Source organism: Limanda limanda, chromosome 5 (genome assembly GCF_963576545.1).
Source record: "Limanda limanda chromosome 5, fLimLim1.1, whole genome shotgun sequence".
NCBI lineage: Eukaryota > Metazoa > Chordata > Actinopteri > Pleuronectiformes > Pleuronectidae > Limanda > Limanda limanda.
In genome coordinates, this window is record NC_083640.1 from 7,381,289 (window position 1) to 7,402,754 (window position 21,466).

The following is a 21,466-nucleotide window of genomic DNA, read 5'->3' on the forward strand; positions in this document are numbered from 1 at the left end:
TAAAGCATTGCAGCACCAACATTTTCAATGTTGAGCAATTGAGGAATTTATCCAAATGGTGTGTCAGTGATTTAAACCTGTGACTTCACCATTGCAGACGCTGTTATAGTTTATCTGAGGTCGTAGTCGGAGACAACTCGGTCCACTGACTTCTACAGAGCGCTGGTAGCATTTCCAAATCACACCAAATGTCACTCTGCATTCCCTCGGGCCATTATCACTACACATGACTAGTGTGAGGCGCATTTGATGAATGGTTCAAAAGATATCCAGTCCACATACACACAGGCCTTCATGGGATTAGTAGGTAGATACTTATGTTCTCCGTCTGCTCTCAGTTCCTTCATCTCAGAGCTGGAGTTGTGTCTTATTTCAATCACAGTAGAAACACTGTGCATCTGTGTGTGAAAGGTGCAGACAGTTTCCTCCACCTGCATCTGCTGTGAGGTGTAGCAGAGAAGTGGAAGATGATCTCACAGTTGTGCACGTTTCCCTTTTCTCTGCCGAGCTCTCCATCAAACGCACACGTTCTCAGCGAGTTGCTGTGAAGCTCCTGATGAGATGAATGAGCTGAAGTGCTGCGATTCATCTTCTCCCCTCAACCAGATCATGACAGTTCATATGCACTCGACTCCAGCAGCTGTTCCTCCCTCCAGCTTTAATACATGCACACGAGCATTGTAGCCCTTCTGGCTGCTGACGTCCACAACACACTCCAAAATAGCCTCCATTCATAACTCCTGCTTCCAGTGGACGGTAATGTTCTAGGTATAACTTGAGGGAAGCTGAGCAGAGGGATGGAGCGTGGTGTGGGTCAGAGGAACCAGCTCAGCCCATCTGCTGGTCTCTCAGGCCGCTCTTCCACCTCAGCTCCCTTGTCTCACCCGTTTACTGGTGAATGTGGACCAGCCGATGAACCCCAGTGGAGGAGAGACGCAGAGTGCAGCCATCAAGGAGCAGATGGGAACATTTCAATGAGCTGGAAAATCCAGAGAAGTGGGCCTTCTTCTCAGAGGTGCAGGGTGATACTGGTACAACAGTGCCCCCCTGTGGACCAAGAAAAATAGGCATTCCCTTCTGTTGGCTTGCAAGCAACCATTTTTTTGTAAGTCTTCCTGATTCAGAAATGTATTAAGTGTAATGACTAAGAGATGAATGTCCATATAAAGTGTTGAGTTGATCCTCTATCCTCGTGTCCGACTTACTCAGCTGGTATTTCTGCGAGTCAGCATCGAGCCAGGCCAAGTAGACAGTGCTGAGGGAGGCAGAGCGCTCCTCACTGTCCGAAGCCAAGATGCTTAAAATGCAGAAATCAACTCCCCGTCAAACAAAAACTTTCCCTGCAGCAGCTTTAACACAGATTCCTGTTTTGTCTGGTGTGTTTGTCAAACAGAAATCTCCTGCTCCTGCTTCCTCCAGGACTCGCTTTTTTAAAATGTCTGATGCTGCAAATGCAAGGGCTGCAAAAACATACATCTCTGTGCACCATTATAAAACCAGGGAGTGTGTTGTAAGAATTCACAAGATGTCAAAGTACTTACAACGGATTTAATGCAAAAAGAAAAAGGGGAAAAAAGGATGAATTTGTGTATAAAAACAAAACACTTTATTACAATTAGCTGAAAAAACCCAATGAAAACACAACTACTTTACAAGTACAAATGTTTTTGTTGATATTTACATTTTTTCCTTTGACATCAATAAAAAAAGACAATTTATGAGAAAACACAAAATACTAAAGTACATGTTTACAGTGTATTTGCTGCAATAAAAAACAAATGACTAAAGGAACGTGCATTATTCTCCATTCATCTATCTATAGACAACAAGGGAATTAGACATAAAAGGGACTATTTATGAATACACTTATTCTAACGGACAGCTCATTCCCCCAACTCTGAAATACCCACAAACATCAGCCTCACATCTGCTGAGTAACATTTGAATCATCACTTTGAAGGCATCACTTTGTGTCTGTCGTTGGATGAGCTGGGTCGCAGCCGTGGGGGGGGATTTTTTTTTTAAGTTATACAAATTTCAAGAAACATTCCACAATTCATGGATCAAATAAAGACAACATCAACATTGTTGATTCAGTAATGAAAAATTATAAATCTCACCAGGAGAGCAGAGACTGATCTGCCCGAACTGTTTAGGTGAAATGAGTTATGTTGTGTCGAGCCGCGCTCAGGTTCAGATTTAAGGTCTGGTTTGGTTTCGGATGTGGAGAAACGTCTGATTCTGCCCTCAGCTGCTGTGAGATGCAGAAGAATGCTTCAGCACAACTGTACTGTAATGTGTATACTGCAAAAAAAACCACTGACAAATCCAGTTTCCTCAGTGTGACTCTCCTAGCTGCTGGGCTTGGCAGGAGTTTTGGCTCTGATGCCCCCCTGTCGAGCCTGACCCTTGGTGGGCTGTTGGGGCGGAGCTGGTTGCTGTGCAGGAGACTCTGCAGCAGAGGCCGCGGGCTGCTGTGCAGGGCTGTGGGAAGGAGGCGTCTGGATCTGCGGCGAGGCGGCTGCGGTCACCACCTGCTGCTGGAGGATCTTCTGCTGGACCACCTGCGCTGTCGTCGTCCCAGCGGGAATCATCTGCACCTGAGCAGGAGCTGATGTGGCGGCCTGGGTCAGAGTGACGGTCTGAGCCTGGATCTGAACAGCAACAATAAAATCCTGTTAGTGAGGTTCAATGTGAAACACTAGAAGCTTTATCGTGCTGAGACCAAGAAGAAGCTAAGTTCTTGAAGAAAGATGAATAACTTTCATAATTGTTCATCCCACTTTCTGAAATCAGGTTTCTAACGACATCAGGCCCACAGGGACGTTTAATCTTAAATCTGGAGTATAAGACTGCCTGAGGCTGGGCGGCTCATGTGGAGGTGAAGAATCCATGAAACAGCTTAAGAACCAAGTTAACCACATGTTCAGGTTACCTACAGGATCAATGCTCAGCCTAAGACCCTACCTGCTGAGGAGAAGACACGATTTGTTGAATATTAGCAACGGTCGGCTGCTGCTGCACTATTTGTGGGAGCTTAGCCACCTGATAAGAGAAGAAAACAAGAATACCTCGCATTAATACACAAATCCATCCATTGGTTATCTGCAAATATGTATTTTGTGCTAGTGACTGGCACTGAGGTTGTACCTGGATCTGTTGGGCCCCCGTGGGCTTCTGAGCCTGGGCGATAGATGTGAAGAACTGGGTCTTGATCCCTGGTTGGAGTTGGGTGGTGGCAGCGTAGGTCACCTTCTGCTGCGCCTGCTGGGCTGGCTGAGCCGCCTGCACCGTCACCTGCTGGGTGCCCATCTTCGGTCAATAACACGACTCATCAAGTCATATAATAACTTTATTTATATGATTAGAAGTAATATAGTAAAGCAGAAAATAATGTGGACATGTTTAAATATCAGTATATGGTGTATTAGTTTCTTATGTTCTGTAAAGAAAACAACTTCCAAACAAACGGTCAGTTGTTAACACATGAAAGTCGAGTGTCTGTTGGTGTGTAACTTCACCTTCTGCTGCACCGTGGCCTGTCCCTGCTGAGGCTGCCCTGCTTTCTGCTGAGCGGCGGCTGCAGCCTGAACCGCCGCCTGCTGCTGCTGCTTCTTCATCTGAAGCAGCTGCTGGACCTGCATCTGGGGGAAGGACGGCGTCAGCACAGGCCCGCCTGACAGAGAGGAGGACAAGGACATGTTAGAACTGATGAACATACCAGAAGTTTGTTGTAAAGATGCATTGTCACAGTAACAGGACGTCAAAAGAGTGATAAATCACCAACAACCCCAACTATGGCTTAATCTGATTTGTATCAGTGGTTACAGCAAATGACCCATAATATAATCTCAAACTGCTAACTGTCTGGACAAAGCCCACATGGAAATGAGGAGCAACAATCGAGGGGAAGTTATTAAAAACATTCCTTGTCAAAGACTCTGAACACACCTGTTTTCTGGGCCTGGCCAATAGCCACACTGATGCCTGCCACGGTGACTGGCAGCGTGGTGACACCAGCTGATGAAACCACAGCTGGCACAGAGACCACCGGAGGCTTGGTGAGGGTCACTTGGGCCGTCTGTCCTGCCTGGGCCTGGAGCTGACCCTGGGTGGGCACTCGAGTCTGTCCAGGGACATGAGGAAAGAAGAGAATTAACATTTCTTCAATTCTTCTGATATTGACATACAGTACATGAACCAAAACATTAGATTTATTGCTGTTGGTGAACAATTTGTTTTGTGTTTTGATTCATAAGGTGAGGGTCTCTTATGCACATTTTCTCGATAACTTCCTTAACTTAGTGCCATAAGTTCTGTATGTGTGTTGTGTAATGACTCTTGACCCAGTCTTACCAGTCTGGCCACCTGCAGGTTTGCCACAGTGGTGCCAGTCAGTACTGCTCCAGGTCTGACCGCTGCCACAGCTGCTAGCTGAGGATTGGCTTGGGCGGCCTGTCCAGGCTGAACCTGGGCGGCCTGCTGGGCCCCTGCTTGTTGCCCCTGAGCTGCTGCTGCAACTGCTGCGGCCACCTGCTGCTGCAACTTATGCTTGTGCATCTTCATCAGCTCCTAGAAACACACAGATACCAGTTAAAGATACATGAAGTGTAAATGTATTGTTAATATAACCCCTAAACGGGTCATACTCATGCTATTCAAACTCACTTTACCAGTAAATCTGCTGAGATAGAAAGCTACAGATCATGATTTCAGTGCTCACAGTGTACAGTGTGATCTTCTAGCCATGACCTGACATACTCCTTTGTTTGCCCATTTTTCACTTTCACTGCATTTTGCGTTTATATTATATTACCTATTGTATAGTCAAATACTTATACCTCTACTATATATATCATATATTATATCATACTCTCTGTATATTCTTTGTACATATAAGTCTATATACACATATTTATACACGTGTACATGTTATAATTATAATTATTATTATATTATTACTACTATTATTATTATACTGTTGCTGCCATTATTACTATATACTGCTATTATATTGGTATAATTACTATCATATATAAATATTTATTCTGTTATATTATATACTTTATATACTGTACTATTTTGATATACTGTCTAACAATAACATTACCATCATATCATCAGTACTATTACCATCATCTTGCCACTGCACCTTATCTACCTATTTATCTTGTGTTTCTGTTTTTATTCTTTCTACCTCAATATTTTTTATTTTATTGTATTGTATTTTATTGTATTCAAATATACCGGCTGCTATGACGACTTCATTTCCCTTCGGGGATGAATAAAGTACTCTATCTATCTATCTTTGGTGAATAAACTTGTGTATTCAACTGTGCAAGAGCATGAAGACGGCCAACCTAAAATGACTGACATGTCACAAATTCATCCAACTGACGAGCATTAGGGAGCATTGCACCGCTCCTCCCATCCCACCACACACTGCATGACAAATGTCGAAGCTGAGATTCAGTCCAACTCTAAAACGAGTCTAAAGTCGGATTGCCTTTCAGAAATCGAGTCAAAAACGGGATCAAGTGGCAGTGTATGCCCAACATTACGGTTTCAGCATATTGTTTACATGTATGTAAACAGGTACAGTGACATATTGTGTGGCCGGTATAGGATGGTGATGATTTACCTGAGGTTTTCCCGCAGCTTTGATCTGTGGGGAAGCAGCCTGCTGCTGCTGCAGCTGTTGCTGCTGACGGAGCATCTGCAGGTGGGCTGGGGTGAGAGACTTTCCTTGCGGCAGTTGCATACCTGGGGCTGGATGGAGAGCAGGAGATAAGTGAGGTGTGTGAAACAGCGATGGGTATCTGAGGGACTACTTATCAGAGAAAAACCTGCTGGCAGTTCATTTACCTGGTGTCACCTGAGCGACCAGCGGGCGAGTCTGTGTCTGCACTGGGCTCAGAGTGGTAGAAACTACCGCAGATGCTGTCACTGGGGTAACGGCTCGAACACCCTGGCCTGTTGCTATGGCGACTACTTCTGCAGGAGCAGCCGTGACAGCTCTTTGCTGAGCGTGGACCAACTGGGCTCCAGGTGCACTGGCAGGCTGGGACATCAACAATAAGACACAATGAGTAAACGCTTCAGAACTTGTAATGATCATTATGCATTCAGGGTGCAGTGGGAGAGCATTCTGCTTCGTGCCGTTTCAAAGGCTATTTGCATCATGAAATCCCCTCAGTCAGGAGGTTGGCTGAGTTGAGCCAAAGCAGCAGTGATTAATGAACATGACTCACAGACAGGGTGCCTGGTATGACTGGAGATGCCAGGCGTTTGTTGGCCTGGAAGGGACTTGGAGGAACTCCAGCTACTGTGTTCACAATCACATTCCCCCCTACAGTGGCTGGAGGAAACAAAGAGAAGTGAGTTAACCACTGGACCTCCAGCAGCTCTGTAATGAGAACCATATGCGTGTCGACGTACCGGCCTGAAGGGTTGTGCCTACGGTGGCGTTTTTTATGGCTCCAGCCTGAAACAACATTGAAATGTGTGTTTGAAAAATGTCACCGGGTAAAGTGATTCACTTTATGGAGAAGAGTATTGTTGGAGAACGTTTTGATCCTCACCAGAACTGCTGCATTTGGCACAGTTGTGGCTCCGGTCACTGCAGCAGCCTGGGGGACCAGAGCCTGAGTCCCGCCAGCAGCAGCAGCCCCGGCCAGACCGGGTGCAGCCTGGGCCTGAGGAGCTCCAGTCGTCTGCTGTGCCAGTTGCTGAGCCTTCTGCTGCTCTGCAAGGGCCTGGAAACACAAACCCACACACAATGCATTACATCTAACACAAACACAAGTCAGGAAAAAAACACTTTTGTATGCGACAGCGATGAAACAGCTGTCGATTTATGACCCTGAAAAACAACAATGAGAAGTTGTATCGATTTCTTTCTGTGCATGGAAGTTTTTGGGGGAGATGCTTTTCATTCATTGTGGACAGAACATGTCAGCACACATATTGGGACATACCCGCATAACTGTGCTTGAATGGAACAGTTGCAGTGAAAGAGAGATAGACAACTGCTACCCTAGTGTAACAAAGGTATGCAGGTTGTCTGCCCATGTGAAGGCTCTGACAGCAGATTTATATGATTAGCTGTATCAACAACCAAACCAAATGCTGTCTTTGTTGAAGTCAGACCTGCATGGCACAGCACATGGCTAAACACACAACTCTGTAGGCAGTTGTTGGCTGACAATCACCTTTTTCTCCTTGGCAATCCTCTCAGCACGTTGAGAAGCGACCTGAATGGGGGGGAGAGGCTTGTCGTAGCTGATCCCACTAAGGAAAAGAAGAACGGATTATAAACTTTTTTCTTTGTCTCTAAATTTAAATAATGTTTAAATGACAAGCATAAAAATGAAAGTTTAAAACATACCTTTCTGCCAAGACAGATGCATGTTTGGGATTCTTCTGGAATGGATTCATTCCGAGTCTGTAGATAATGGCAATTAATTGAATGTATGTAAATCACTTTATTGTTAAGACAGAAAACAACTTCCTGAAATGTATCATCAGGCTTTGGCACATATTACTGCCTCTGCAACAACGTAATGTTTCATGCACATTTTTGCAATCATATTGTACACCATCACTTAACTATTGTAAACGTGAAATCTTTTGGGATAATCATAACATGTCATGAGAAGTTTTGTGAGTCTCCTGTTTGACAGTTGGCTCCTCCTTAAGATTAACACAATTATTGAAAACAGACAATGAGCAGTGCTTACAGTGGTTTTATTGGCGGACTCCGTTTACTGGCGATGATCTTCATGAGTTCAAAACGGCTGTTGTAGAGCTGAATGTGAGTTGCATTGTCGTCCTGTGTATAGATCTGACAGGTCCTTAGAGGACGACTGTTCTTGGACTGAGTGAAAAACACATAATGAGAAACATAACTCAGTGAGAACAGGAATTTAAAGCAAAGAAACTGACATAAAATTCAATGTGCAGGATAAGGTACCTTGTATATGCTCTTGGTTTTCTTCTTGGGGTTTGCCTCATACACCAACTGAAAGGAATTTTGGAATTGGTTTAAGAAAAACCAAATAAGTACAAAATAAGCAAACTAGTTTACAGCAAAAGTAGGTGCTCATTACCTTGCCCTCCTCTCTGGGAATGATGACATTCTCGTAGCGGTTGCGACACTGTTTGGGCGAGCGGTAGATGCGGCTGCAGGAGTTCACTACATCGCTCACCAGATCCCAGTTCGGAGTGTGGGCAGGAGACACAATCGTCAGGTTCAGCGGCAACTCCAGTAGCTGCTTTACGGCCTGTCAGAAACACGAGTGTGATATTTTGATGTTGAGTAAACTGTGCTGTCACAAAGTGATATGGAGTGCAATAGATTTAATGATTTCTATCAGTACATGATGGAACAGCACGTTAAAGTACCTGAAGCAGAGCCCAGTCCTCACTGATGAGCCACTCGGGGTTGTCCTGGCTGGCCTCCATAACAGGTTTAACAAGCGACGGTAACGGCTTGGCAAACGGTGCCTGCTGCTTGAGGGAGAAGTTCTTTTTCTGGTCCTTGCCTTCACGGCGAACTTTAAGCATACTGGCCTTTTCGAAAAGGGAGCGTGGGGGAATGACCGTCTCCCCGTGGCCTTTCTTCTTCTTTCTAGCAGCTGCTGGACAAACACACTCCAGTAAGGACAGAGATGCCAAACAAACAAACTTTTTTCCCTTAAAATAAACAGCGACTAGACAACATATATCTATAATTTCTTGTCTGAATGCATGATAAGTCACGATACAGAAGATGTACTCTACATAACATTTCTAGGTGGAGCCATAATGCTAAATATGAGAGTTCTGAGAGTTCAGAACGGAAGCTGAAAAAATTGCCTCTCACCTGAAGGATCCATCTTGAGTCTCTTGTGCTCCTTGCGGATGTAGACAGGAGGCAGCTTGGACTCTGGCATGGGTGTGGTGTCATACATCAGCATCATTACAGAGTCGATGTAAATGTCGTTGTCATCCTGTGGAGGTGTAGGTGGAGTCCAAAGCTGTATTGGAATAAATAACAAGTAAGAATGTAGCATGAAAACAGAGCAGGACATTATGATTTGCCTCAATAAAAATTAATTAGGAATAGAGAAAAATACTGGATATTTTTTCCCAGTAACATCATTTTGTCTTACCGGCATTATTTCTGTATGTCCATCTTCTGCATCAAAAACATACTCCTGTGGAATTAGGAAAAAAAGTTTCATGTCAACAACAGTGCAACACTTCAATTGTTTGTTTAGCATGGATCACAATGGCCACCCACCATGTTGTAGGCATCCTCTCTGGTGTAGGTGAAGAGCTCTTCATCTCCCTCCATCAGTTGCCGCTCCTCCTCCTCCACCGCCTCCTCTTTCAGCTTCTGCACCTGCTGCAGCTCCCAGCCTCTCTTAGAGCTCTCCAAACGCTCCTGAGGAAAATTAATAAAACATGAATTAATCAATCCAGATTTATAAGAATTTGATTACAGTTGATTTCAGGCACAGTTTAAGTTACCTTGAGAGCAGTTTCATCATCACTGATGTGGAGGTACTCAAGGTAATGAAGGGCATACCGTTCAATTGGTGTGAGCTGTTAGAGAATAAGTAAAGGTTAACCCAGCAAGTTATCAAACAGCATTTTATTTTATGTGAATATATTCATTGTATTTGTTCTTTTCTGCTTCCACAAATTCCCAAACAGCAAACAGAAAAAGTGTAGCTACCTGTTCCATGACTGCATTTAGCTCCTCAATCTGAGCAGGCTCTTCTTTAGCTTGGCTCTCGGACTCTTGGTTGTCTTCTGCTGAGTCTTTGCCTGCTAACTTCTCCTCTTCCTCTTGCTGCTGCTGCTTCTCCTCCTCTGGCAGAGCATCTAGATTAATGCTGTGGAGAGCTTGGATGTAGGGTCTTGCCACTCTGGGAGATATGGCTTCAGAGGCCGAGGGTTCTTGGTGAAGAACCACAAACTCCTCCACCTTCTCCCCTGACCCTGCCTCCACCTCAAACAGATCCTGGATTGTCCGCTACAAACACACAAGATGAGACCGGTTACTTTTGCTCTGTCCCAATTCACCAATTCATTTCGTGGCTGTGAAGGGTGTTGTGGACATTTAGCGTCTCAAACACCCTTTCGACCGCAGTGTATTCAGGAACCCTATAAAATTGTATGGTTCGACAGAAACTCCTGAATGCTTTACTAACGGCTGAAGTGAATCAAGATGGCGACCGTTTCACCATTTTGGCGACCTTTATGTTCAAGATTAAGTTCAACACTGGCAGTGTCGAGAAAATACAGAATTAAAGTATTTAGCATTAAGCATTTAGAAAGTATGTACAGTTTTCTCAAAGTCCAGAACAAGAATAAACATGACTGAATCTTACTTGTGTGAGGAATGCCAAGGTGTAGTCAGTTCCCTGAGCAGCCACCTCTCTGATCAGGTCCTTGGTGCCGTTTTTTAACAACTTCTCTTCGATCGAATTTCCACTCTCCAACCTGGGCAACACACAAAAAGAGACAAAAGTAGCATCAAACTCCGTAACATCTCACATTTAACTGGTTCCCAGGTAGTTAGGTACTATAAAATGTGTTCACCTGTATATGTGTATATCCTTGGACCGTCCTATTTTGTCACACCACTCTTGGGTGCGGGCGTCCATGCTGGGATTGAGGTCCGTGTCATAGAAGATGATGGTATCTGCATCAAACACTGTCCCGACTGCAGAGCAGCAGCGGTTGGTCAGGATGCTACAGAAAACCTGCCTGTTCCTGTTGAACTTCTTCATATTCTCCTGCAGGGACACAACAACAAGCACATCAGACTGAGATGAAGGCCAACACATTTATTTCATGTACTTAATTTTCTTATCTCTGCAGTTTGTAGCAAACTATATATTTTAAAATGTTGTTTACCCAGTACACTAACAGTACATTATCGTTATCCTTATTTATATGTAACAGTTAAATTCCCCCAAAGGCTCATTAAAGCTTAATCTTCTCTTTTGACGCAACTGCTGTGGCCACTTGCTTGTATGCGTCTCTATTTTCTTACTGGATCAGATCTAATTAACTGATTCAGACTCAAGAGGGATTGTATAATACATTACAACAGATGACAAAAGAGAAAAAGAACATTAAAGTTTTCAATTTGAGAGTTCAGGGAGAGTATACACACGACAGCAATAAATAGGAAAGTCTTAATAACATAGACCTAAAATGACAAATGTCTCTGAGAGAAAAATCGTCCAGCAGGATGGAAAGAGAGCGAGATACTTGTTGAGCCAGAACACTGGGAGGTCCTGGTGTTAGACAAGGAGGCACACAGAGGTGGAGACATCTTATGTGTAAAATCTACACAAACCTGTTCATGCTGGAGAACTGAGGCAATTTATGTTTGCAGTTAAAAAGTTAAATACTGACGGATTACTGAAGGTATGTGTCAACTCTGCTTTCATTTAACTACTGATTCAAACAATTAACCAGTTAATATGCAAGACAAATAATAAACACGTTTCTTTAATCAGGAGAAAGAGAGAGAAAACCTAAACATAATCTTGCCTACCGTAGAAATAGCTTGCCCACTGTTGGTCAACTCTTGGAACTACCTTTAACCCTCTTTTACTAGAATTATTGCTCTTATTATACTATATGTATCATTTCCAGTGTTTGCTGACTTAATCTAACAAAAAATGTTGCCTGCCACAACCAATCTAAAAAGGGATTTTACCTGTCGTTCGTCAGGAGTGAAGCTTTCATCAAGCCGCACATAGGTGAGCTGCCTGTGATCGAGGAACGCCTCCAGGATGTCTAACATCTTCACCATCTGAGTGAAGATGAGGACACGGCGGCTCTCTGACCTAAGCTTCTGCAGCAGAATGGCAAGAGCTTCAAGTTTACCTTTGGAAAAGACAAATATCAAGTTTTATTCTTGGCATTGTCAGACGTTTCAGTTTGTGGTTGTTGTTTTCTTTACCCTAGAATGGGCCCTTTATATTTAAATACTTTATATTTACACCAGGAGCAGGCCCTCTCTACAGAAGCCACCATGTTATTTACAGTAGCCCAGACTGAACAGACTAAACACATTTTGAGTTTTTATGACAACTGAAGGCTACTATTAGGTTTTCCTTCATGCTTGGAAGGGGAGGGTGATGAGGGGTATTTAGATGCAACATGCAATTTCAACATGTTGTAGTTTTTCATAATTTGTTTAGATGTTTTTATTTTGAGAAAAAGGTGCTCTGCTTACCTGAGTCCATCTGCATTAGCTGCATATCAGGAGACGGGAAGAGACTCCTGGACGTTAAGTGGTGGACATCTGCACTGTGGGGGGCAGAGGCCTCTTTTAGCCGACAGCAAAGAGACTTATGCTCGAGGCTGTAGGGAACCGGGGGATTGACTGCATACAGGTGAGGAGGTGGAGCAGCAGCTGGAGGCACCACACATACCAACCTAAGAGAATGACATTAGTATTAAACACTGATGGAGAAATATATGAACATTAGAAAGTAATAAATTGGATTAAGAAAAAAAATAGAATAGAATTGTATTGTGATGAAACTAGTGTTAATTTTTAATGCTGCACAAAAGGTGTTTGTTTTACTCGACAAGTTACTCACATCAATGCAGCTAATACCTGATATTAGGGATGCATGATATACATCTTTCCCGATATGTTATCGGCTTAATAGTGAGAATTTTATAATAATATTTAAAATCGGAATCGGAAATTATGGCCAATAAAACGTCCGATAAACAAAGCGTGCCTGGTCGCACTCAAACATCGGTAACGATCCTTATACATCAACAATGCATTGATATATTAGTTGTTTTATGCCGTTTTAAACAACCTGGAGTATGGTCATAGATGGGGCTTTAACACTGAGCAGCAATACCTCTTGATAAGGCCGTTGGCAGCCTCCAGTCGATCCTCCACAGAGAGCAGAGTGGACCGCAGTGTCGAGGTGGTAGCTATGCAGGTTCTCTGAGCCCTGAGGCAGCTCTCTCTGCCCACCCACCTCCAGCCTCCCGCTGTAAGGGCAGAGTGACCTGGCTCTGAGGTCAGAGTACACGCCTGCAGCAGGTCTGTCCCATACAATACTCTGCGGCTGCAGCGTCGCTCATTTGCTTCAAACAGGCGACTCAAACGCTCCTTCAGTTGCTGAGTCTTTTCTTCTGAGGACTCCTGAACAAAAGAAAAATGGTACACAACCACATTAAATAAAAACTTCAGTCTGCGTGCTGTAAAATGCATGATTTTGCTTGAAAGTAATGTGCTTACTTGAGAGCCAGCATGAGCTGCAGGAGTGAGCTTGTTGGGGGCTGATGTGGCATTTGTAGTCACACCCGTTGCTATTAAAGAAGAGAGAAGTGTCATTGTGAATACCCGAGTTAAACCTACTATACACAAAGATGTTAAATGGTGGGTGCAAGGTAGCATTATATGTCTTACAAAAATGTATTAACTCACAACATTATAATAATAAATTGAATAGGACAATGAGACTAAATTACTGATTTAGAGTTAATCAGATATAACAATACAATATCTGCAGTGTGAATGGGTCACCTTGTTGGGCTGTTGTCAGGCCAGGGTGAGGTGTCCCAGGGGAAGATGAGGCATTGGAGGCGGGAACAGCTTGTGGTATGGTTTGCATCACCATGGATCCCTGGGGCCTGATGATCTGCTGACCTGGTGCCGACACAATCTGCAGGATGTTTCCTAAATGAATGACACACAATAAGCAACCATTATCAGAGATGCCCCCAGACACAGTTGGACAACTATAATGCAGGATCAAATATTGTATTAAGTATTATAAAAAGGCAAAAAAACAGCACATCGAGGAAAATGCATCAGCAATACAACTACATACACTAAAGTTAAGATAAAAACTTGTCATTTATAAGTTATTGAAAGGAGGTACCAGAAACACAGAAGAAACAAGAGTAGAGTAAAACAAATGTCCATAATTTAATGTAAAAGTTGATAAAAATGTCTAAAAAAGATGTCATTAACAGAAAAAAAAGTGACTTTTATGGAAATGTCAAAAGGAGATGAATAGAAGTATTTTGAGATAAAGAGTGAGGATGGGATGTACATTACCGAGTGTACCTTGGAGCTGCAAAGGCTGTCCGGTGGTGAGCTGGCGGAGCTGGCTCGGGGACAACGTGAACTTGTTGCCCTGAAACTGCAGAGTGACAGGAGTCTCTGGCTGGGAGATACGATTCTGACTGCCTGCTATGTTCGCCAGCTGAGCAATCTTCACCACATCTCCACCTTTAATTGAAAGGAAGAACAGACACTAATTAAGAAGTCAACTGACATGGCTCACATTTTATCAGTTACAAAAATATAAACTTTGCATCAGTTAGTTAAAGGGTGAAAAAAAGTCAGGACATGCAAAACCAGGGTGGATTAATCTGTGGAACGAGCAGAGCCGCCCTCCACAACAGAACCATAGCAGCTCCTACTTTTACAAACCCTGAAGGGAAAAGAAAACGGATGTAAGGGTGGTCCTCAGGTGAGACAGAGAGCCTGAAACATACACATACACAGAGCACTGCACTTTGCTGCCGTTTCAAACCAACACACGCTATATGTAGAAACTGGTCTAAGAATATTTTTTTTAATTTAAAATACGTATTTTTTTGTTTAGCAATTTCTGATGAAGCAATGCACTCATTCTGTTTAGCATTACATTAGAAACTGTATGTACATTAACAGATAAAATAAAATGTATTTATAGTCAAATTTTTTTGTAAGGTTAAAATGAGGAAATGGCAATTAAGTTTCTCTGGAGCTTTTAATGTTTTTAACCAAAGCAAATCTCTGGTTTAACAGGAAAGTCAATGTATTAAAAAATAAATTAACATCAAGTTAATAAAATGTACACAGCTCAGCACCGATCAGATAAAATGTTTTTACAATATGTGTGCACAAAATCTACACATTGTTCTGTGTAGATGCACGACATGGCAATACACAGGTTTCAAAGTCCAAAAGGTTCACATTTTCTTAAAATACACTTGGACTTTGGTTGTTAAACCATAGAGTTATTTTGTTTAATCTCTTTCTATATCGTTTCTAATAATTCTTAAACAGTTGCTTAATTAATTAAGATATTTACAAGGTACAAATTGGTCATTAGTGTGCAGTAATAATTATATTTGCATAAATTATGAGAAATTATATCTGAAATTCTATTTAAAAGATGTTTTCTTCAAAATTCAAATGGTTCTGTTACTCTTACTTCCAAAGCTTTAAGTTTAAATTGCCTTCATCCTTTCTTGATTTTTTATATATAAATAATCAATCTGTGTGTTGTTACTGAAAAGGTTTCTCTGTTCACATTAAGGCAGAAAGGGTTGGAGTTGTGTTCAACATGCTTTACAGTGATGCTCAACATCAGTGAAACCATATCAGCAAAGACAAAATCATGAAACAACCAAAGCTTCGGGATTTCGTCCTGCAGCTGGGCTGATGCAAGGAACACAAGAATATTAGTAATCTGGGAGAAAATTATTAAAAAAGGGGGTGGGGGGGTGGGGCATAATAATTAAGTTAAATAGCGTAGTGACTTCTAGTGTAACATAAGTGGGTCGTTCAGTGTACATGCAGGTTTTGAGAAAGAAACCGGGGAGTGCTGAGGCTGTGGAGATGCTGCTGATATGGCTACAGATACAATTTGTTGGTTTTCTTTACCATGAGTTGTATAGCTACTGATATAAAGCAGCTCTGCCATGATACAAATAACGCCCCTACAGTGATTCAACATTTGCTCATTTGAGTCTATGTACAAAACCATTTCCTGGGAGAGTTAAAAATTTAACACATATCAGCAGTGCCCCAAGTAAATGCCTCAGTGTAGAGCAGTCTGTATTGTTGTGCCAGAGGTGGAGGGGGAATGGGGAGAGGGAGGGGAGGGGAGGCCACTTACTAGGCAACCGTGCCTGGGCCTGGGATGTAAGAACCAGCCTCTGGGACAGTAAGCTGGGCTGGATGGCATGGCTGGGGGCTAGAGCTGGCCTGGGGACCTGTGCTAATCCAGGCTGGCTGATGGGAGCTATAGATCCCACAACTGCGCCAGTTAAGGTCTGGCCCAAAGCCACAGGGGCAGCCCCCAACACATGTTGCCCAATGCCACTGTTCCCAGAGGAGACTACAGTGGAGGTGGCAGAGTTGCTGCTGCTGCTGATGGGAGGGGTAGTCTGGGCTCTCTGAGAAGCCGTTCCGACCGCTGTGAAGTACAAGGCAATGGGGTATGGGACCACATGTTAGGGGTAACCTAATATATAGTCAAATCATTAGTAAGATCAAACAGTTTCCTCTGTATATTCATTCAGCAATGGTGTGCCAACACAGCAAACAGTGTCTGTGGTGTTATTGATTGAGTGAATCATAAGTTCCATCTGTGCAGGTGTTTTTTTAGTGTTGGTCAAACTTTACCCTAACAGCTTTGAATGTCTTTTGCCTGCATTTATTCACATGACAAGTTTACTAGTGCTACTACTGCTATTATATCATTCTTTGCCATATTACATCATGCTTTTCATGAAGTTAGAGAGGACAAGGGCCGGTTGTGCCATAATGAGGTATTATTTACTGAGGTGAGGCATAGGGCTTTAATTCTTTCCAAAAATCAAGTTTGAAGGAGATTGACATGGCACGCAATTGGCTCAAATGTATTTGGAATTTTGAATAAAAAGAGACATCCCTAGTGCGGCAAACTGTTGCTGACTTGGAATACACTTAGATTTACCCAAAAGGCTGCCCTGTCATGTGGGAAAAATGTCTCATGTCCACCAATGCTGCATGAAGTATGTCAACCTATAAATCTTCCATGACCCGTCAAACAACCCGGTAAAGGTGAATCAACAACTAAAGTTGCTGGAGTAAGACCTAACCTTTAAATATGCAGTACTGCTTCTGAAATGTGCTGCCAATGCAGAATACAATTGAATGGCCCAGTGTGAATTTGTAAACATCAGGTACAACACAGTGTCACAAATCGTGCAGCACAACATATTATAATGCACACAACACACGAGTAGAAGGACGTGAGGTGAAGGCACCAACAAAATGCGTATACAAGTTGTCTCTTTAAGTTTGATGTGAGATGACACCATCTGTATTCCTTCAGCCACTGTGAAACAAAATCTCCTTTTCTTTACTGAGAACTGCCCCTGAATAGTCTTACCATGAGAAGTGGGGGTAGTAGTTGCAGTTGTGATGGGGGGCTTGCCCCTGCTCTGTGCCGATTGGCTGGTGGTGGAAGCAGAGGTAGTAGCAGGGGAACTCAGAGGACGCTGGCCTGCTGCACTTGTGATGGCAGCAAGGCGACCTTCTGGCTTTGTCCCATACTGCACTGGCTGGAATAATCTGCATCAGAATAGCAATATTACAATATCAATTTACACTTTCAAAATATTTCAAAACATCAGCGGATCTCGACATCACCACGTCAGGTTACATAGATGTGTGGAGAAAGATTTTATTGCTGACCTCATGGGTTTTATCGGACATTGTTTGGGTCGTGGTGGAGGATCTGGAGCCGTGTGGATCTCCTCTATGAGCTGCTGAGTGACTTTCAGTTTCGGTACCACCTCCTCAGTCTGGTACCGACTCAGTGTGCTCTCATTATTGATCAGATCAAATATGGACAGGTTCACAGTCTAGGAGAATGAGATTTTTAAAAACAGCAAGGTTAAAAAGATTAAATGATAGACAGTCAGCTTCTCAAGAAAAAGGTGACATGCAAACAAAAACAAAAACATAAATAGCTAAAGAGTAGGATGAAGCATTGACCTTCAGGGAAACCAATATAAATATAAAGGTCAATTAGTGGATATATTAATTAGCCTTCACAAAGTATAAATAATGCAATAAAAATGAATATCGCAAGTTGCCAGAGTCCATTCAAGGATTCGAAGCAGCAAGCAAATACTTCATACTTCACTTTCAGATATAACTCACATTTATTATTCATTTTCCAAGTGACCATGAATTAATCTCATCTTAATAAACAGGTTGAAAGCATTTGCCAATTAAGTTGTACACACATTTTTTGAGTAAAGACAGTTACCCAGAGTTAGATAAAAACCTTGGTGCACATCAGAAATGCAAAGCACAATTATTTATACCTTATTTGAGTCATTTTGTAGAGCTCCCAGCACCAATGATGGGACACTGAACTGCAGAGAGGACCTGAAGTAGGAGCTTCTGGTTTCTCTGGGAACTACCAGCTCAGGGTGGTTACACACTCGCTGTAACTGCATCAAAACCTGAAGCACGCTGACAAAATGACCTGTCTTCAGTGCTTCCTGAGCTCTAGGGGAGGACAGACAAAAGATATGGTTATGAAAAACAGTTCATAGCAACACAAAAGCACAATGGATATTACCAAACGTGTACATCTACATATGCTAACCCTCGATAATACAGGTCAGTGTTTTCCCTTGGATGGAGTTGAAGCAGCGGAGGTAAAGCCCCTCCCACCAACCCAACCAAAAGAACAAACATTTGGAACAATGTCTATAGAATTACAGAAATATACAATTATTTACTATCAAAACTATGTATATGTCACAACAATCATAAATACCAAAGATAACATATAACTAGCAAAGAACACACAAATAAAACTTAATTGCACAAATCCTCCTTGTCGATCACACAAATAGAACTCTATTGCACACTTAAATGCTGACTTGTCTTCCTTGATCCAAAGTCATCAATCAACTGCATGGTTAATAGAATCCCAGTAAGGTCACTAAGGCGTTCCTGTGACATGGTGGACCTCAGGTAGGACTTGATGAGCTTCAGCTTGGAGAATCTCCTCTCTGCTTCAGCTACAGGCCGGTTATATATTATTCTCATCGATTTACCGAAAAATTCAACAACGTCTGTGAAACTATACATTTATAGTAATATTATGAATTATAGTTTATTTGGTAGCATATTTGGTGATTGCATTAGTACTGTTTACTCATCAGTACAACTTTAGAAGTGCGCTATTTGATAGATTCCCCCACTCCCCCCCTCTCAGCCCCCTCCTGTGTATGAGACCTCAGATTTTCTGCTTGCTGTTCACAAACTGGAAACGGGATGCACAATCTGAAAAGGTTAACGGACACACACGGTGACATTATATCATTAACGTGATTCTGAATCTGCAAACGAGTGATAGAAAACGGATTGTGCAATTGTTTGAAGTTGTTTTTTGTGAGTGTCCCGTGCCGCCCCCGGCATGGATCCGCATTAATGGGTTCTTCTCACTCATGCAGCTTAAAACCAAATAGTTTTCACTTCACCTCCGGCTGCTTCACTGTGTGTTTTGCTCTGTGTTAGTGAGTGTGGGCAGGTCGGCCCAGGGCATGTGTGATCTTGGTAATAAAAAAAGAAAGTCAGCTCAGCACCGCCGCTGCTAAATACTGGGAAACACTGCCGTTTTCCCCTGGTAAAGAGTAAGTAAGTGTTAGGGCTTAAGTTAAATAATTTTTGGTGCTAGTGGTTCAGTGTTGGTACTGAACCATTCAAAATATTTGAGGAAAAACTGCATTTGATAAAAAAACATGTGATGAACATCAACTCATTCAAATGAAGATTGAGTGGCTCTGTCCATTGATACATTTTTCTTCAACCTGAAGTCCCTGTGTAAGTGGTTATCATGTATTTCTCATAGCCAGTAAGCGGAAGTGGAACCCTACTTTGATTACTATGCATGCAGAGCTCTTTTCTCACCCTGGTTGAGTGAGGATATCCTCATAAAGACTCTTCTGTCTGTTGGAGAGGCGGCACTTTAGGATGTGCTCGTACTTCTTGGGCAGTTGTTTTTCAACATCCCTTTTGGATCGTCTCAGGATGAACGGCTGGATCATCTACAGATAAGAGTGAAAGGACTTCATATCAAATGTGTGTTAAAGGACAGAGGGTGAGATGAGTTAATCATGTTTATGACTATAGATGTGTTCATTAGGCAGATGAATAAGCTGGGGTTATACCCACCCTATGCAGGCGAATGACCAGTTTGTGGCAGTAGTCCTGGTTCTGGTCTGTTCCTGCCTTAACAGGGAAGTCAGAGTAGGACCTGGTGATTCCTGGTAGAAGGAAGTGGATCATGGTCCACAGCTCCTTCAGAGTATTCTGCAGAGGAGTGTTGATGAGAAGAATCCTCTGCTCACTGGAAGATGCAAAGAATAAATAAAAAATATTTCAGTTCATCAGTCGGCTGAGCCTTGTTATAAGCATCTGGTCAGAATATTAGAAAGACGAAAATTCCTGACAGTGGAAATAATCTCATGAGTGAAGTTGTTTGCCTAAAACCACCCCCTATATATACGTGACTATCCGTCAGTCTTATTGTTATCCATGATCAACTTTACAGACTACAAATAAATCAAATAATGTGAAAACTCATGATACTGATGTTTGTGAAACCGGAATTGTTATAATCATTTTCAACCAGCTCACCTCCTGAGAGCAAAGACTGTTTCCCAGTGTTTTTCAGTCATGTTTTTAATGAGCTGCACCTCATCCAGGACCAGGTGCCTCCACTTTCTCCTGAGAAAATGACTCTGGTCTTTTATAAGCAGCTTGTAGGATGTCACACATACATGGAAGCTGTTGGCTTCCCCCCACCACTGTAGATCAGACAATGGATGATTATTTTTAAAAGGCCTCATATATTGATATTATCATTAATATGTTTTGTTGAAATACAGCAAAAACTACCATTCTCTTGGATCTGCGCTCCCTTCTGTTGCCGAGGTACAGGAGAATCTTCAGGCCGGGGCACCAACGCTTGAACTCAACCTCCCAATTTAGCAACTTGCATGTTCTCACCACAACAAGGTGGGGTCCCCAGATGCCTGTGGACAAACATATTCACCATTAAATATATAAGTATCTATTCACTTTTGAAAAATCACACATCTTTGAATGTAGTCATACCCTCTTGGCCAGCTAAGTGGGCCATGTAAGCCACTGTCTGTACAGTCTTGCCAAGACCCGTCTCATCAGCAAGAATTCCATTGAGGTGCTTCTTGTGAAGGTTTACCATCCAGTCCACACCGATTTGCTGATACTCTCGTAACGACCCATGAAGAAGAAAAGGAGCTTGGCTCCGGGACTATTAAAAAAAAAAAGAAACGTTAGTTAAAAAAATTACAAAATGCATATTTTGTTTTCAGTAATATGTGTGAATCTTACTGAGGAGGTGGTCCTGAAGCTGCCTTTAGGTAGGATGAGCTCTGTGGCTGCAGCCACTTCCGCAATGTCTCTGGCAGCTTTCCCACTCGTGCCACAGGAAGTGGCTTTGTCAGCTCCACGGTACTGATCCACGCTCAGCAGCGAGTCAATCAACACAGCTTCAGGTGGACTCCCCACAGGACTCTCCGTTTCTGGAAATGAAGTAATATTAACTATTCCACTGCCTAAAACGACTGTGATGCTGAACATTTGAACAATAAC

General features: G+C 42.7%; 1 protein-coding gene across 1 annotated transcript in view; it reads right to left on the reverse strand.

Moving 5' to 3' along the window:
- Positions 1 to 1,534: 1,534 nt before the first annotated feature.
- The window catches only part of ep400 (E1A binding protein p400), a 28,041-nt gene continuing 8,109 nt past the window's right edge, over positions 1,535 to 21,466 (reverse strand). Inside the window, exons 14-52 of the mRNA XM_061071254.1 lie at positions 21,206 to 21,396; positions 20,948 to 21,125; positions 20,729 to 20,865; positions 20,468 to 20,637; positions 20,003 to 20,177; positions 19,739 to 19,875; positions 18,139 to 18,325; positions 17,501 to 17,670; positions 17,196 to 17,377; positions 14,102 to 14,275; positions 13,565 to 13,717; positions 13,277 to 13,347; positions 12,891 to 13,180; positions 12,245 to 12,447; positions 11,723 to 11,892; positions 10,591 to 10,787; positions 10,380 to 10,491; positions 9,722 to 10,021; positions 9,514 to 9,588; positions 9,284 to 9,427; positions 9,153 to 9,197; positions 8,864 to 9,017; positions 8,404 to 8,639; positions 8,109 to 8,282; positions 7,973 to 8,020; positions 7,740 to 7,876; positions 7,388 to 7,444; positions 7,212 to 7,290; positions 6,582 to 6,755; positions 6,439 to 6,484; positions 6,252 to 6,358; positions 5,866 to 6,061; positions 5,642 to 5,769; positions 4,357 to 4,572; positions 3,952 to 4,126; positions 3,522 to 3,676; positions 3,151 to 3,297; positions 2,968 to 3,045; positions 1,535 to 2,654 (exon numbers count right to left, since the gene is read on the reverse strand). Coding sequence (XP_060927237.1) covers positions 2,352 to 2,654; positions 2,968 to 3,045; positions 3,151 to 3,297; positions 3,522 to 3,676; positions 3,952 to 4,126; positions 4,357 to 4,572; positions 5,642 to 5,769; positions 5,866 to 6,061; positions 6,252 to 6,358; positions 6,439 to 6,484; positions 6,582 to 6,755; positions 7,212 to 7,290; positions 7,388 to 7,444; positions 7,740 to 7,876; positions 7,973 to 8,020; positions 8,109 to 8,282; positions 8,404 to 8,639; positions 8,864 to 9,017; positions 9,153 to 9,197; positions 9,284 to 9,427; positions 9,514 to 9,588; positions 9,722 to 10,021; positions 10,380 to 10,491; positions 10,591 to 10,787; positions 11,723 to 11,892; positions 12,245 to 12,447; positions 12,891 to 13,180; positions 13,277 to 13,347; positions 13,565 to 13,717; positions 14,102 to 14,275; positions 17,196 to 17,377; positions 17,501 to 17,670; positions 18,139 to 18,325; positions 19,739 to 19,875; positions 20,003 to 20,177; positions 20,468 to 20,637; positions 20,729 to 20,865; positions 20,948 to 21,125; positions 21,206 to 21,396 — 6,071 coding nt within the window. The 3' untranslated portion in view covers positions 1,535 to 2,351. The remainder of the gene's footprint in view (positions 2,655 to 2,967; positions 3,046 to 3,150; positions 3,298 to 3,521; positions 3,677 to 3,951; positions 4,127 to 4,356; positions 4,573 to 5,641; positions 5,770 to 5,865; positions 6,062 to 6,251; positions 6,359 to 6,438; positions 6,485 to 6,581; positions 6,756 to 7,211; positions 7,291 to 7,387; positions 7,445 to 7,739; positions 7,877 to 7,972; positions 8,021 to 8,108; positions 8,283 to 8,403; positions 8,640 to 8,863; positions 9,018 to 9,152; positions 9,198 to 9,283; positions 9,428 to 9,513; positions 9,589 to 9,721; positions 10,022 to 10,379; positions 10,492 to 10,590; positions 10,788 to 11,722; positions 11,893 to 12,244; positions 12,448 to 12,890; positions 13,181 to 13,276; positions 13,348 to 13,564; positions 13,718 to 14,101; positions 14,276 to 17,195; positions 17,378 to 17,500; positions 17,671 to 18,138; positions 18,326 to 19,738; positions 19,876 to 20,002; positions 20,178 to 20,467; positions 20,638 to 20,728; positions 20,866 to 20,947; positions 21,126 to 21,205; positions 21,397 to 21,466) is intronic.